At 41.4% G+C, this 14,316-nt stretch overlaps 1 protein-coding gene across 1 annotated transcript in view; it reads left to right on the top strand.

Moving 5' to 3' along the window:
• Positions 1 to 14,316, top strand: part of LOC106589191 (glutamate receptor ionotropic, NMDA 2C) — an 86,129-nt gene that overhangs the window by 41,467 nt on the left and 30,346 nt on the right. The window contains exon 10 of the mRNA XM_082970469.1: positions 10,842 to 11,053. Within this exon, the coding sequence (XP_082826595.1) occupies positions 10,842 to 11,053 (212 nt within the window). The remainder of the gene's footprint in view (positions 1 to 10,841; positions 11,054 to 14,316) is intronic.

A 14,316-nucleotide genomic window follows, 5' to 3' on the forward strand; every position in this document is an offset into this window, starting at 1 on the left:
CAGAAAAATATGTCATGGCTTTAGAAACTTCTGATAGGCTAATTGACATTATTTCAGTCAATTGGAGGTGTACCTCTGGATGTATTTCAAGGCCTACCTTCAAACTCAGTGCCTCTTTGCTTGACATCATGGGAAAATCAAAAGAAATCAGCCAAGACCTCAGAAAGAAATTGTAAACCTCCACAAGTCTGGTTCATCCTTGGGAGCAATTTCAAAGCACCTGACGGTACCACGTTCATCTGTACAAAAAATAGTACACAAGTATAAACACCATGGGACCACTCAGCCATCATACCGCTCAGAAAGGAGACTCGTTCTGTCTCCTAGAGATTAACGTACTTTGGGGCGAAAAGTGCAAATCAATCCCAGAACAACAGCAAAGGACCTTGTGAAGATGCTGGAGGAAACAGGTACAAAAGTATCTATATCCACAGTAAAACAAGTCCTATATCGACATAACCTGAAAGGCCGCTCAGCATGGAAGAAGCCACTGCTCCAAAACCGCCATAAAAAAGCCAGACTACGGTTTGCAACTGCACATGGGGACAAATATCGTACTTTTTGGAGAAATTACCTCTGGTCTGATGAAACAAAAATAGAACTGTTTGGCCATAATGACCATTGTTATGTTTGGAGGAAAAAGGGGGAGACTTGCAAGCCAAAGAACACCATCCCAACCGTGAAGCGCGGGGGTGGCAGCATCATGTTGTGGGGGTGCTTTGCTGCAGGAGGGACTGGTGCACTTCACAAAATAGATGGCATCATGGAAAATAGATGGACAATTGGATATATTGAAGTAACATCTCAAGACATCAGTCAGGAAGTTAAAGCTTGGTCGCACATGGGTCTTCCAAATGGACAATGACCCCAAGCATACTTCCAAAGTTGTGGCAAAATGGCTTAAGGACAACAAAGTCAAGGTATTGGAGTGGCCATCACAAAGCCCTGACCTCAATCCTATAGAACATTTTTGGGCAGAACTGAAAAAGCGTGTGCGAGCAAGGAGGCCTACGAACCTGACTCAGTTACACCAGCTCTGTCAGGAGGAATGGGCCAAAATTCACCCAACATATTGTGGGAAGCTTGTGGAAGGCTACATTTTAAAGGCAATGCTACCAAATACTAATTGAGTCTATGTAAACTTCTGACTCACTGGGATTGTGATGAAAGAAGTAAAAGCTGAAATAAATCATTCTCTCTACTATCATTCTGTTATTTCACATTCTTAAAATAAAGTGGTAATCCTAATTGAACTAAAACAGGGAATTTTGTCTGGGATTAAATATCAGGAATTGTGAAAAACTGAGTTTAAATGTATTTGGCTAAGGTGTATGTAAACTTCCGACTTCAGCTGTATGCAGGATGCTACCCACCCTCCACAGCTTGGCCTTCGCTCCAGATCAAAACTCCAAACCCACAACCTAATTATTACTAATTGCCTAATTACCTAAAGCAGAGATTACTGCTTTCAAGGTTTTTTTTCCCCCAATCTATACGGAGGGTGCTCTAACAAACAAACAGCAGAGACCTGAGGACACCATTCCAACCTGGAACTGAGTGAGTAGTGTTTGGTCTGAGGCTATTTTGAAAGCCAAGAAGAAAAAGAAAAATGAAAAAAATTATAATAAAGTACATTACAATGATATATTTTACTTAATGGGGACTGAATGCTGAGTTAAGGCTCCCAGGCTTGCAAGGACAGACCAAATACAAATTCAATTAGCACTAAGGTGTGAAGTAAACAGTCTTTGGGCCCAACAAGTGTCAGGAGTCTTCTGAATCCCCCTCCTGCTGTTCAAAGAACATTCACTGGCATTTTCTACAAGAAATCTGCCTCTAGAAATAAAAGCGTATCCCAAGTGGGTGACACCTACTCCCATTGCCTGCTGCACTGCTGCTTGGATTCCACCTGGCGATCTGTTTGCCGTCTGCCCTGCCCTGTCTCCCCCTGTCTGGTACAGGTACCTCCACCACACTCACCCCTCTCTCCCGAGCTTTCACTCGCCTCCAGCACACATGCACTGTTGGGGCGAGTGACTCTGAACTTACAATGGCTAGCCCAAGTCGTTATATATATTTAAAAAAAATATTGTGCATTTTGCCATTTTACTATTTGCCCCATGACTCCTGCGTACTTTGTTGACTACAAACTTCCTTTACCCAACCGTGGGACAGACTGTTTGTTCCCACACTCGCGAATCTGACTCTCTATTGGTTACACAAACTTTTGCCCTCCCATCCTATTCTAACCACCTCTCGCCGGCTTTGTATTCATGTTACCTGATAAAATTGCTATACAATATGATCTTGTTGCCATCTGATGCACATTCAGATGTCATAAATCAGCACTGCAGAGCTCTCCATGTACTATGCCGTGCCTTGATTGTATTCTAGTTGATGATATCTGGAAATGTGCATGTACACCCTGGCGCACCTACTGTTGCTAACCCCAATTCTGACTTGTACTCTGATATCTGCTTCACTGATTTCTGCTTTCGCAAAAGCCTGGGTTTTCTGCATGTTATTAACACTGGAAGCTTATTACCTAAAATGGATCAATTGAAAGTGTGGGTTCACAGCTCCTATCCAGATGTGTTGGTCATTACTGAGACATGATTAAGGAAGAGTGTTTTGAATACTGATGTTAACCTTTCTGGTTATAACCTTTTCGGCAAGACAGATCTTCCAAAGGTGGGGGAGTGGCAATCTTTACCAAGGATCACATTCAGTACTCGGTTGTCTTCACCAAGTCTGTCCCCAAACAATTTGATTTGCTGGTTCTAAGCACTAAACTTTCAAATAGCTCTTGTTGACTGTTGCTGGATGCTAAAATCCTCCATCAGTATCGGCCTACGTTTGCAAAAAAACTTTAATGAGGAAGCCTTCCTTCATGAACTGTGTAACGAGTGCACTGAGAGTCGGGAAGAAAGTTCAGGGAGTGAGTGTTTTAATAAATAAATAAAACAATAAACACGTAACACAAACAACGCACCAACATGAAAACAGAGTCAATAACACCTGAGGAAAGAACCAATCAGCAGCTTGATGACCTAGAGGCCGGAGAGGGATCATACGTGACAAACTGGCCTCTGTAAAATGGTATAGAATCAGCTTGAAGACGCTTGGACCTTCTTTTTTTTATATATTCAGTGGTATTGTTAACAAACACGCCCCCATAAAGAAAATGAGAATTAAAAACAGGTTCAGCCCCTGGTTCGACCGTGATCTTACATTTACAATTTAGTCATTTAGCAGATGCTCTTATCCAGAGCGACTTACAGTAGTGAATGCATACATTTGTTTCCATACTGGTCCCCCATGGGATTTGAACCCACAACCCTGGCATTGCAAACACCATGCTCTACCAACAGAGCCACACGGGACAACATGTGATCTTGCAGAGTTACTCCACTTCAGAATTCCATTTGGCTGACTGGCTATCATTCAGGCAAATGAGAAATAAGTGCACTCAGGCTATCCGGAAGGCCAAAGTTAGTTACTTGAAGGAGCAGTTCTCTCTCTGAGGGTCTAAACCCAAGTAGTTCTGGAAAACGGTTAAAGACCTGGAGAATAAACCCTCTTCCTCACAGCTGCCCATGTCCCTTAATGTTGATGATGTGGTTGTTACTGACAAGAAGCATATGTCTGAGCTCTTTAATCACCACTATTTAATCCTCATGTACTCTAAAATGTAAATAAACTATAATATTTAATACGGAAAGAAGTATGTTCAATAGGAAAGCAAAATTAGTAAGCGCACGCCCTCTCCCTCGCCGAATGACTGATATTGTTCCGGTGCTCTCCTCTCCTCACCAAAACCTTAAATTCTTGCTTATTTTTCAAAAAACAAGCCTGAAACCTTGTATAAAGATGGTTGACATCTAGTGGAAGCCATAGGAATTGCAATCTGGGAGACGGAATTACATAGGACCCATAGCTTTCCATTGTAGGAGCCTGGGACCAAAAAATTTAAAGATTTACGGTTGGTTTTTCTTCAGATTTTCGCTTGCCATGTCAATTCTGTTATAGTCTCAGACATTATTGTAACATCTGTAACACCTGCGGGACACACTATTCAACAGCCAGTGAAATAGCAGGGCGCCAAATTCAAAACAACAAAAATCTCATAATTCAAATTTCTCAAACATACAACTATTATATCCCATTTTAAAGATACACTTCTCATTAACCTGTCTGGGCTAGGGGGCAGTATTTTCACGGCCGGATAAAAAACTTACCCGATTTAAACTGGTTACTACTCTTTCCCAGAAACGAGAATATGCATATTATTAGTAGATTTGGATAGAAAATACTCTAAAGTTTCTAAAACTATTTGAATGGTGTCTGTGAGTATAACAGAACTCATATGGCAGGCAAAAACCTGAGAAAATTCCAAGCAGGAAGTGGCCTGTCTGAGAAATTGTAGCTCTTCTTTCTAGTCCCTTTCGAAACTACAGTATCTCTCCCGCTCAGCCCAGTCAAAACTGTTCGCTGTTCTGGCACCCCAATGGTGGAACAAGCTCCCTCACGACGCCAGGACAGCGGAGTCAATCACCACCTTCTGGAGACACCTGAAACCCCACCTCTTTAAGGAATACCTGGGATAGGATAAAGTAATCCTTCTAACCCCCCCCCCCCAAAAAAAAGATATAGATGTACTATTGTAAAGTGGTTGTTCCACTGGATATCATAAGGTGAATGCACCAATTTGTAAGTCGCTCTGGATAAGAGCGTCTGCTAAATGACGTAAATGTAAATGTAAAATCTCTGTGGTTACGTTGCACTTTCTAAGGCTTCCATTGGCTCTCTAAAGCCTTCAGAAAGCGGATTGAGGCATCTCCTGTCTCTGGGCAGAGTATACTAGCACAGTTTGTCAGTGGTCTGCCTAGTGACAAAGAGATTGGAGATGCGCGGTCCCGCGACCATGCTGTTTTTTATTTTTCTCTTTGAATGAATACACTATTGTCCGGTTGGAATATTATCGCTATTTTACGAGAAAAATACCATAAAAATTGATTTTAAACAGCGTTTGACATGCTTCTAAGTACGGTAAAGGAACATTTAGAATTTCTTTGTCTCGAAATGCGCTCGCGCGTTACCCTTTGGATAGTGACCTGAACGCACGAACAAAACGGAGGTATTTGGATATAACTATGGATTATTTGGAACAAAAACAACATTTCTTGTGTAAGTAGTAGTCCTGGGAGTGCATTCTAACGAAGATCAGCAAAGGTAATACAATTTTTCTAATAGTAATTCTGAGTTAAGTGAGCCCCGAAGTTGGCGGGTGTCAAAATAGCTAGCCGTGATGGCTGAGCTATGTACTCAGAATATTGCAAAATGTGCTTTCGCCGAAAAGCTATTTTAAAATCTGACATAGCGATTGCATAAAGGAGTTCTGTATCTAGAATTCTTAAAATAATTGTTATGTATTTTGTCAACGTTTATGGTGAGTAATTTTGTGAATTCACCGGAGGTTTTGGGTGGGAATGCTAGTACTAAACGTCACATGCCAATGTAAAAAGCTGTTTTTGGATATAAATACGAACTTGATTGAACAAAACATGCATGTATTGTATAACATAATGTCCTAGGAGTGTCATCTGATGAAGATCATCAAAGGTTAATGCTTCATTTAGCTGTGTTTTGGGTTTATGTGACATAAATGCTTGCTTGGAAAATGGCTGTGTGATTATTTGTGGCTATGTACGCTCCTAACATAATTTAATGTTTTGCTTTCGCTGTAAAGCCTTTTTAAAATCGGACAATGTGGTTGGATTAACGAGAGTCTTGTCTTTAAAATGGTGTAAAATAGTCATATGTTTGAAAATTGAAATTATTGCATTTCTGAGGTTTTGTATTTCGCGCCACACTCTTCCACTGGCTGTTGAATAGAGTGGGACGGTGACATGCCACCTAGCCCATAGAAGTTAATGCCAACCACATTGTCCGATTTCAAAAAGGCTTTACGGCGAAAGCGTAACATTAGATTATGTTAGGACAGCGCCTAGACAAGAAAAAACACACAGCCTTTTTCCAAGCAAGGAGAGGCGTCACAAAAACCAGAAATACAGCTAAAATGAATCACTAACCTTTGATGATCTTCATCAGATGGCACTCACAGGACTTCATGTTACACAATACATGTATGTTTTGCTCGATAAAGTTCATATTTATATCCAAAACCCCCATTTTACATTGGCGTGTAATGTTCAGAAATGTTTTGCCTCCCAAAACTTCCTGTGAACGAACACATCAATTTAGAGAAATACTCATCATAAACGTTGATAAGTTATTCAACTGTTATTCAAAGAATTATAGATACACTTCTCCTTAATCCAACCGCTGTGTCAGATTTCAAAAAAGCTTTACTGCGAAAGCACACTTTGCAATAATCTAAGTACGGCGTTCAGTCACAAAACCAAACCCGCCATTTTGTGGAGTCAACAAAACTCAGAAATAGCATTATAAATATTCACTTACCTTTGATGATCTTCATCGGAATGCATTCCCAGGAATCCCAGTTCCACAATAAATGTTCATTTGTTTCGATAAAGTCCATCCTTTATATCCAAATACCTCCTTTTTGTTTGCACATTCAGTCGAGTAATCCGAATCCACTGTGCTCGCGCAGTGAGTTCAGACGAAAAGTCAAAAAAGTTGTATTACAGTTCGTAGAAACATGTCAAACGATGTATAGAATCAATCTTTAGGATGTTTTTATCATAAATCTTCCATAATATTCCAACCGGATGATTCCTTTGTCTTCAAAAAAGAAAAGGAACACAGCTAACTCTCACGGGAGCGCGCGCCACTGAGCTCATGTCATTTTCTCAGTCATCTGATTCCAATGGCTCTTATTCTCTCCCCATTCACAGTAGAAGCATGAAACAACATTCTAAAGACTGTTGACATCTAGTGGAAGCCTTAGGAAGTGCAAAATGACCCCACAGACACTGTATATTGGATAGGGAATCACTTGAAAAACTACAAACCTCAGATTTCCACACTTCCTGGTTGGATTTTTTCTCAGGTTTTTGCCTGCCATATGAGTTCTGTTATACTCACAGACATCATTCAAACAGTGTTAATACTAATAATATGCATATCTTAGCTTCTGGGACTGAGTAGCAGGCAGTTTACTCTGGGCACCTTCTTCATCCGGACGTCAAAATACTGCCCCCTTACCCTAGAGAAGTTAAATGCTCACCAACAAAGCTTTGTTAGTGTCCAACAAGCTTTCTCTACCCTTAACCTTGTTCTGAACACCTCCAAAACAAAGGTCATGTGGTTTGGTAAGAAGAATGCCCCTCTTCCCACAGGTGTTATTACTATCTCTGAGGGTTTAGAGCTTGAGGTAGTCACCTCATACAAGTACTTGGGAGTATGGCTAGACAGTGCACTGTCCTTCTCTCAGCACATATCAAAGCTGCAGGCTAAAGTTAAATCTAGACTTGGTTTCCTCTATCGTAATCGCTACTCTTTCACCCCAGCTGCCAAACTAACCCTGATTCAGATGACCATCCTACCCACTACGGCGGCATAATTTATAGATCTGCAGGTAAGAGTGCTCTCGAGCGGCTAGATGTTCTTTACCATTCGGCCATCAGATTTGCCACCAATGCTCCTTATAGGACACATCACTGCACTCTATACTCCTCTGTAAACTGGTTATCTCTGTATACCTGTCGCAAGACCCACTGTTTGATGCTTATTTATAAAACCCTCTTAGGCCTCACTCCCCTCCTATCTGAGATATCTACTGCAGCCCTCGTCCTCCACATACAACACCTGTTCTGCCAGTCACATTCTGTTAAAGGTCCCCAGAGCACACACATTCCTGGGTTGCTCCTCTTTTCAGTTCGCTGCAGCTATCAACTGGAACGAGCTGCATCAAACACTTCAACTGGACAGTTTTATCTCAAGTGCTTCATTCAAAGACTCAATCATGGACACTCTTACTGACAGTTGTGGCTGCTTTGTGTGATGCCATTGTATGTGTGGGGTACAAAGATGAGGTAGTCATAACAAAATTATGTTAAACACTATTTTTGCACATATTTACTCCTGAACTTATTTAGGCTTGCCATAACAAAGGGGTTGAATACTTATTGACTCAATACATTTTAGCTTTTCATTTTGAATTAACTTGTAAAACATAATTCCACTTTGACATTATGGAGTACTGTGTGTGACACAAAATCTCAATTAAATTAATTTTAAATTCAGGCTGTAACACAACACAATGTGGAAAAAGTAGAGGCACTGCATATTATTGTTATCTGTTAACATGTCACATAGTTTATTATTTTCATCAAGACTGTTACAATTTCCATTTTGGCTGATGCATGATGCAAAATCACTGCCATTTAAAAAAATACATAGCAACTGACGATGCCATATTTTCCAACCCATACAGCGCCTTGAATAGCAGGATATGTCGTGTATTTATCCACACCAAGGTAAAATCAGCATTTACACAAGTAAAATATAGTTTCTGTGCCCCCATACTCCTGCAGCATAAGTGCAAATACGATATGTAGCACCAATGAATCAAACAGTTTAGTGAAACATTTAAATGGTAGCCCCCCATGGCTTTGTAATTTGCAATGATGGCACCAAGGGCACAATTCGCATAGTTTGATATGTACAGTGAGGGAAAAAAGTATTTGATCCCCTGCTAATTTTGTACGTTTGCCCACTGACAAAGAAATAATCAGTCTATAATTTTAATGGTAGGTTTATTTGAACAGTGAGAAACAGAATAACAACAAAGAAATCCAGAAAAAACGCATGTCAAAAATGTTATAAATTGATTTGCATTTTAATGAGGGAAATAAGTATTTGACCCCTCTGCAAAACATGACTTAGTACTTGGTGGCAAAACCCTTGTTGGCAATCACAGAGGTCAGACGTTTCTTGTAGTTGGCCAACAGGTTTGCACACATCTCAGGAGGGATTTTGTCCCACTCCTCTTTGCAGATCTTCTCCAAGTCATTAAGGTTTCGAGGCAGACGTTTGGCAACTCAAACCTTCAGCTCCCTCAACAGATTTTCTATGGGATTAAGGTCTGAAGACTGGCTAGGCCACTCCAGGACCTTAATGTGATTCTTCTTGAGCCACTCCTTTGTTGCCTTGGTCGTGTGTTTTGGGTCATTGTCATGCTGGAATACCCATCCACGACCCATTTTCAATGCCCTGGCTGAGGGAAGGAGGTTCTCACCCAAGATTTGACGGTACATGGCCCTGTCCATCGTCCCTTTGATGCGGTGAAGTTGTCCTGTCCCCTTAGCAGAAAAACACCCCCAAAGCATAATGTTTCCACCTCTATGTTTGACGATGGTGTTCTTGGGGTCATAGGCAGCATTCCTCCTCCTCCAAACACGGCGAGTTGAGTTGATGCCAAAGAGCTCCATTTTGGTCTCATCTGACCACAACACTTTCACCCAGTTGTCCTCTGAATCATTCAGATGTTAATTGGCAAACTTCAGATGGGCATGTATATGTTTTCTTGAGCAGGGGGACCTTGCGGGCGCTGCAGGATTTCAGTGCTTCACGGCGTAGTGTGTTACCAATTGTTTTCTTGGTGACTATGGTCCCAGCTGCCTTGAGATCATTGACAAGATCCTCCCGTGTAGTTCTGGACTGATTCCTCACCGTTCTCATGATCATTGCAACTCCACGAGGTGAGATCTTGCATGGAGTCCCAGGCCGAGGGAGATTGACAGTTCTTTTGTGTTTCTTCCATTTGCGAATAATCGCACCAACTGTTGTCATCTTCTCACCAAGCTGCTTGGCGATGGTCTTGTAGCCCATTCCAGCCTTGTGTAAGTCTACAATCTTGTCCCTGACATCCTTGGAGAGCTCTTTGGTCATGGTGGAGAGTTTGGAATCTGATTGATTGATTGCTTCTGTGGACAGGTGTCTTTTATACAGGTAATAAACTGAGATTAGGAGCACTCCCTTTAAGAGTGTGCTCCTAATCTCAGCTCTTTACCTGTATAAAAGACACCTGGGAGCCAGAAATCTTTCTGATTGAGAGGGGGTCAAATACTTATTTCCCACATTAAAATGCAAATCAATTTATAACATTTTTGACGTGTTTTTCTGGATTTTTTTGCTGTTATTCTATCTCTCACTGTTCAAATAAACCTACCATTAAAATTATAGACTGATCATTTCTTTTTCAGTGGTCAAACGTACAAAATCAGCAGGGGATCAAATACTTTTTTCCATCACTGTACTTAACAGACACATTGTGATCCACAAAGTCTTTGAAAATCAATCCCATATACTTGTACTCACTGATCATATCTATTGTGGCCTGGACCACAGCAGTGTTCTAGTCACTGCTGAATGCCAATAGTTTACTACCTTAGTTTTGTCCACATTGATATTCAGATTCCGTTGTTCACACCAGTTAAAAACAATATATAACATTTCTTGAAGCTTATCTTCACTTTCAGAGATCAATACAATGTCATCTGCATATAAAAGAAGAGACACTATGATTTATGACTGGAGGGATGGAGTTGGAAGCTCCAGGGATAGAAGCCTGGGTGATAAATGGAGCCCCAGTTGGGTTAAGCGAGGACAGGTTCTTAACGAGGATCATTGGGTCCTCTGGGGCTCTGCTTAGGGTCACAATCCATTGGATTACCTGGATCAGCCTCTCTCAGATCTACAGCCCTGAGTGTGTTTAATCCACTTTCATGTACTCTTTCTCACCCTCTCCCTTCATACTCTCTCTCTCTCTCTCTCTCTCACACTCTTTCTCTCTCTCTCTCTCTCTCTTCCTCCCTACCTCTCCCACTCTCTCTCTCCTCCTGCCCCCCCCACAGGTGGGTACATTAGAGCGGGGAATCCTCCAGGTGCGTTACCCGGTGTGGCCTCGCTATGGCAGTTTTCTGGAGACGGTATCAGATGACCGCCACCTGACGGTAGCTACTCTGGAGGAGAGGCCCTTCGTCATCGTAGAAAACGTGGACCCCGACACGGGCACCTGCGTACGCAACACCGTGCCTTGCCGACGCCAGTCCAACCGCACCGAGAGGTACGCACGCACCAACAACAACATACAAATTGCAAATGTATACAGATGGCTGCACACACAGTTGAAGTCGGAAGTTTACATACACTTAGGTTGGAGTCATTAAAACTCGTTTTTCAACCACTCCACAAATTTCTCGTTAACAAACTATAGTTTTGGCAAGTCGGTTAGGACATCTACTTTGTGCATGACACAAGTAATTTTTCCAACAAATGTTTACAGACAGATTATTTCACTTATAATTCACTGTATCACAATTCCAGTGGGTCAGAAGTTTACATACACTAAGTTGACTGTGCCTTTAAACAGCTTGGAAAATTCCAGAAAATTATGTCATGGCTTTAGAAGCTTCTGATAGGCTAATTGACATCATTTTTGTCAATTTGATGTGTACCTGTGGAGGCTGGCGTAAACAGATACAAAAGTATCTATATCCACAGTAAAATGAGTCCCATATCGAATAACCTGAAAGGCCGCTCAGCAAGGAAGAATCCACTGCTCCAAAGCCGACATAAAAAAGCCAGACTACAGTTTGCAACTGCACACGGGGACAAAGATTGTACGTTTTGGAGAAATGTCCTCTGGTCTAATGAAACAAAAATAGAACTGTTTGGCCATAATGACCATTGCTATGTTTGGAGGAAAAAGAAGGATGCTTGCAAGCCGAAGAACACCATCCCAACCGTGAAGCAATGGGGGTGGTAGCATCATGTTCTGGGGGCGCTTTGCTGTACGAGGGACTGGTGCACTTCACAAAATAGATGGCATCATGAGGAAGGGAAATTATTTGGATAAATTGAAGCAACATCTCAAGCCATCAGTCAGGAAGTTAAAGCTTGGTCGCAAATGGGTCTTCCAAATGGACAATGACCCCAAGCATACTTCCAAAGTTGTGGCAAAATGGCTTAAGGACAACAAAGTCAAGGTATTGGAGTGGCCATCACAAAGCCCTGACATCAATCCTATAGAAAATTTGTGGGCAGAACTGAAAAAGCGTGTGCGAGCAAGGAGGCCTACAAACCTGACTCAGTTACACCAGCTCTGTCAGGAGGAATGGGCCAAAATTCACCCAACTTATTGTGGGAAGCTTGTGGAAGGCTACCCGAAATGTTTGACCCAAGTTAAACATTTTATAGGCAGTGCTACCAAATACTAATTGAGTGTATGTAAACTTCTGACCCACTGGGAATATGATGAAAGAAATAAGCTGAAATAAATCATTCTCTCTACTATTATTCTGACATTTCACATTCTTAAAATAAAGTGGTGATACTATCTGACCTACGACAGAGAATTTTTATTTGGATAAAATGTCAGGAATTGTGAAAAACTGAGTTTAAATGTATTTGGCTAAGGTGTATCTGGTAAACACATACTGGAAGCTAGATTTTGAGACCAGGATACTTTTATACATTTAAAACATGCAAACATGCATGCATACACTATGTTGCACTGTTTTTAGAGCACATAGGAGCTGTGTGATCCTTCAAGCTGTATCAAACCATGTGCATGAACACACCTGGAGTGAAACGGATTACTAATAGGAGCCAACCCATAACACAACAATGACACACCAGGGGGCAACCATTTATACACTTGTTACACACCCGCTGTACATTCCTTAGACATTCACACGAGTCAGCACATCAATTATAGACCCAGTATATTAATAGTGGAGAGATGTGTGGGGAGAGTAGTTTAGCGCGATGGCACATTGATTGGCTGTAAAGAAGATTTATCTACCAACGATGGCATACATATCATGGTACCGTTGGATAGAAATCACACAACCCTCTCTCTCTCTTTCTCTTTCTCCTGATTCAACGCTTTATTGGCATGAATGGGTGGTTGTCACTGTTGCCAAAGCAATGTATATGGAGTATTACATAAATGAACAATGTGTTTGAGCAACAATAATAATATATAGGAAAATAATAAACAAAATATTTAACAAACAGCAACAATTGAGAAATATACATCTGCAAGGGCTATTCTCTCTCTTATAGTATGACAGGCCAGGACATCATCTGGGGCAACATCTACTGTCTCTACATTTTCTCCAAACAAAATGCAGATTTTCTCCTCAACAGGCAGTTCAAGAAATCCTGCAATTCTTTCTTCAAATTTCAGGAGATAAATACCTCTGATTGAGTCGTATTTTGAGCAGTGGAGTAGGAAGAGCTGCTCATCATCTACTTCACCCAACCCACAGTGCTTACATAGTGTCTCTTCTCTGACCTTCCATGTTTTTCTATGGCGTTCTGTCTGTCTGTCTGTCTGTCTGTCTGTCTGTCTGTCTGTCTGTCTGTCTGTCTGTCTGTCTGTCTGTCTGTCTGTCTGTCTGTCTGTCTGTCTGTCTGTCTGTCTGTCTGTCTGTCTGTCTGTACCTACCTACCTACCTACCTACCTACCTACCTAGCCACCATGCTTGGGGAGTAATCAACTCTACGGGCTACCAGAGATAGAGAGTTGGTGAAAGTAAAATAAAGGATGTTAATCATATGTTGGGTGACATAGCTATTCTCCGTAGCAGATGTTTGGTGTAATTGAAAGGTTTTTTACTCATTAAAACTCATCTCTTTGGACAGCGGCTGGTCTCATTGGCAAGATAACTGAACTCCAATAAGTGAGAGTAGCATAAACAGGTTGTTTGTTCAGCAACAAAACCGATGCATGTGCAACTATGGAGCAAAACAGACAGTTGGCTTAGATTGTTGACATGTAAACTATATTTAGTCTCAAATGTTTGAAAACAAATACATTTGCACAATGAGCACTTGTGTCAAATACGTCATTATACTGTAGTTGCTAGCAAATTTGAGCGACATTAGCATAGAGGTGACATCAGTAAAAACACTTCAAATCAAGAGATAGTTTTATCTTGTTCTTGATACCATCTGAAACAAGTCACCTACGATTTCCCACATGGCAACATCTTGTCATTGTTGCTAGCTATCTGACCATCCCAAATCAAAAAGTCACACAGACCTCTGCCCCATTGAAGCATGTGCACCGTTTTCGTGACGTTGTCCGCTTTAAGGCAGTCAAAAGCACTCTCTCTAACTGACTGTGGGCTAGCCACAAGAGTGATGCTATTGGTGTGTGATTCTACATGCTGTATGATGCTTTGTCTGGGTAGAATCCTAACTTGTCTACGTGTGGGTATCTGATTGTAATGTAGTCGCCATAAACCTGCGAGCAGTTCTGGTTCGGGGACGCCCAGAGTGCACGAGTGTTGTATTGCAATGGCAGAATATTCAAGTGCA

Source organism: Salmo salar, chromosome 28 (assembly GCF_965601325.2).
Source record: "Salmo salar chromosome 28, fSalSal1, whole genome shotgun sequence".
NCBI classification, from domain to species: Eukaryota; Metazoa; Chordata; class Actinopteri; order Salmoniformes; family Salmonidae; genus Salmo; species Salmo salar.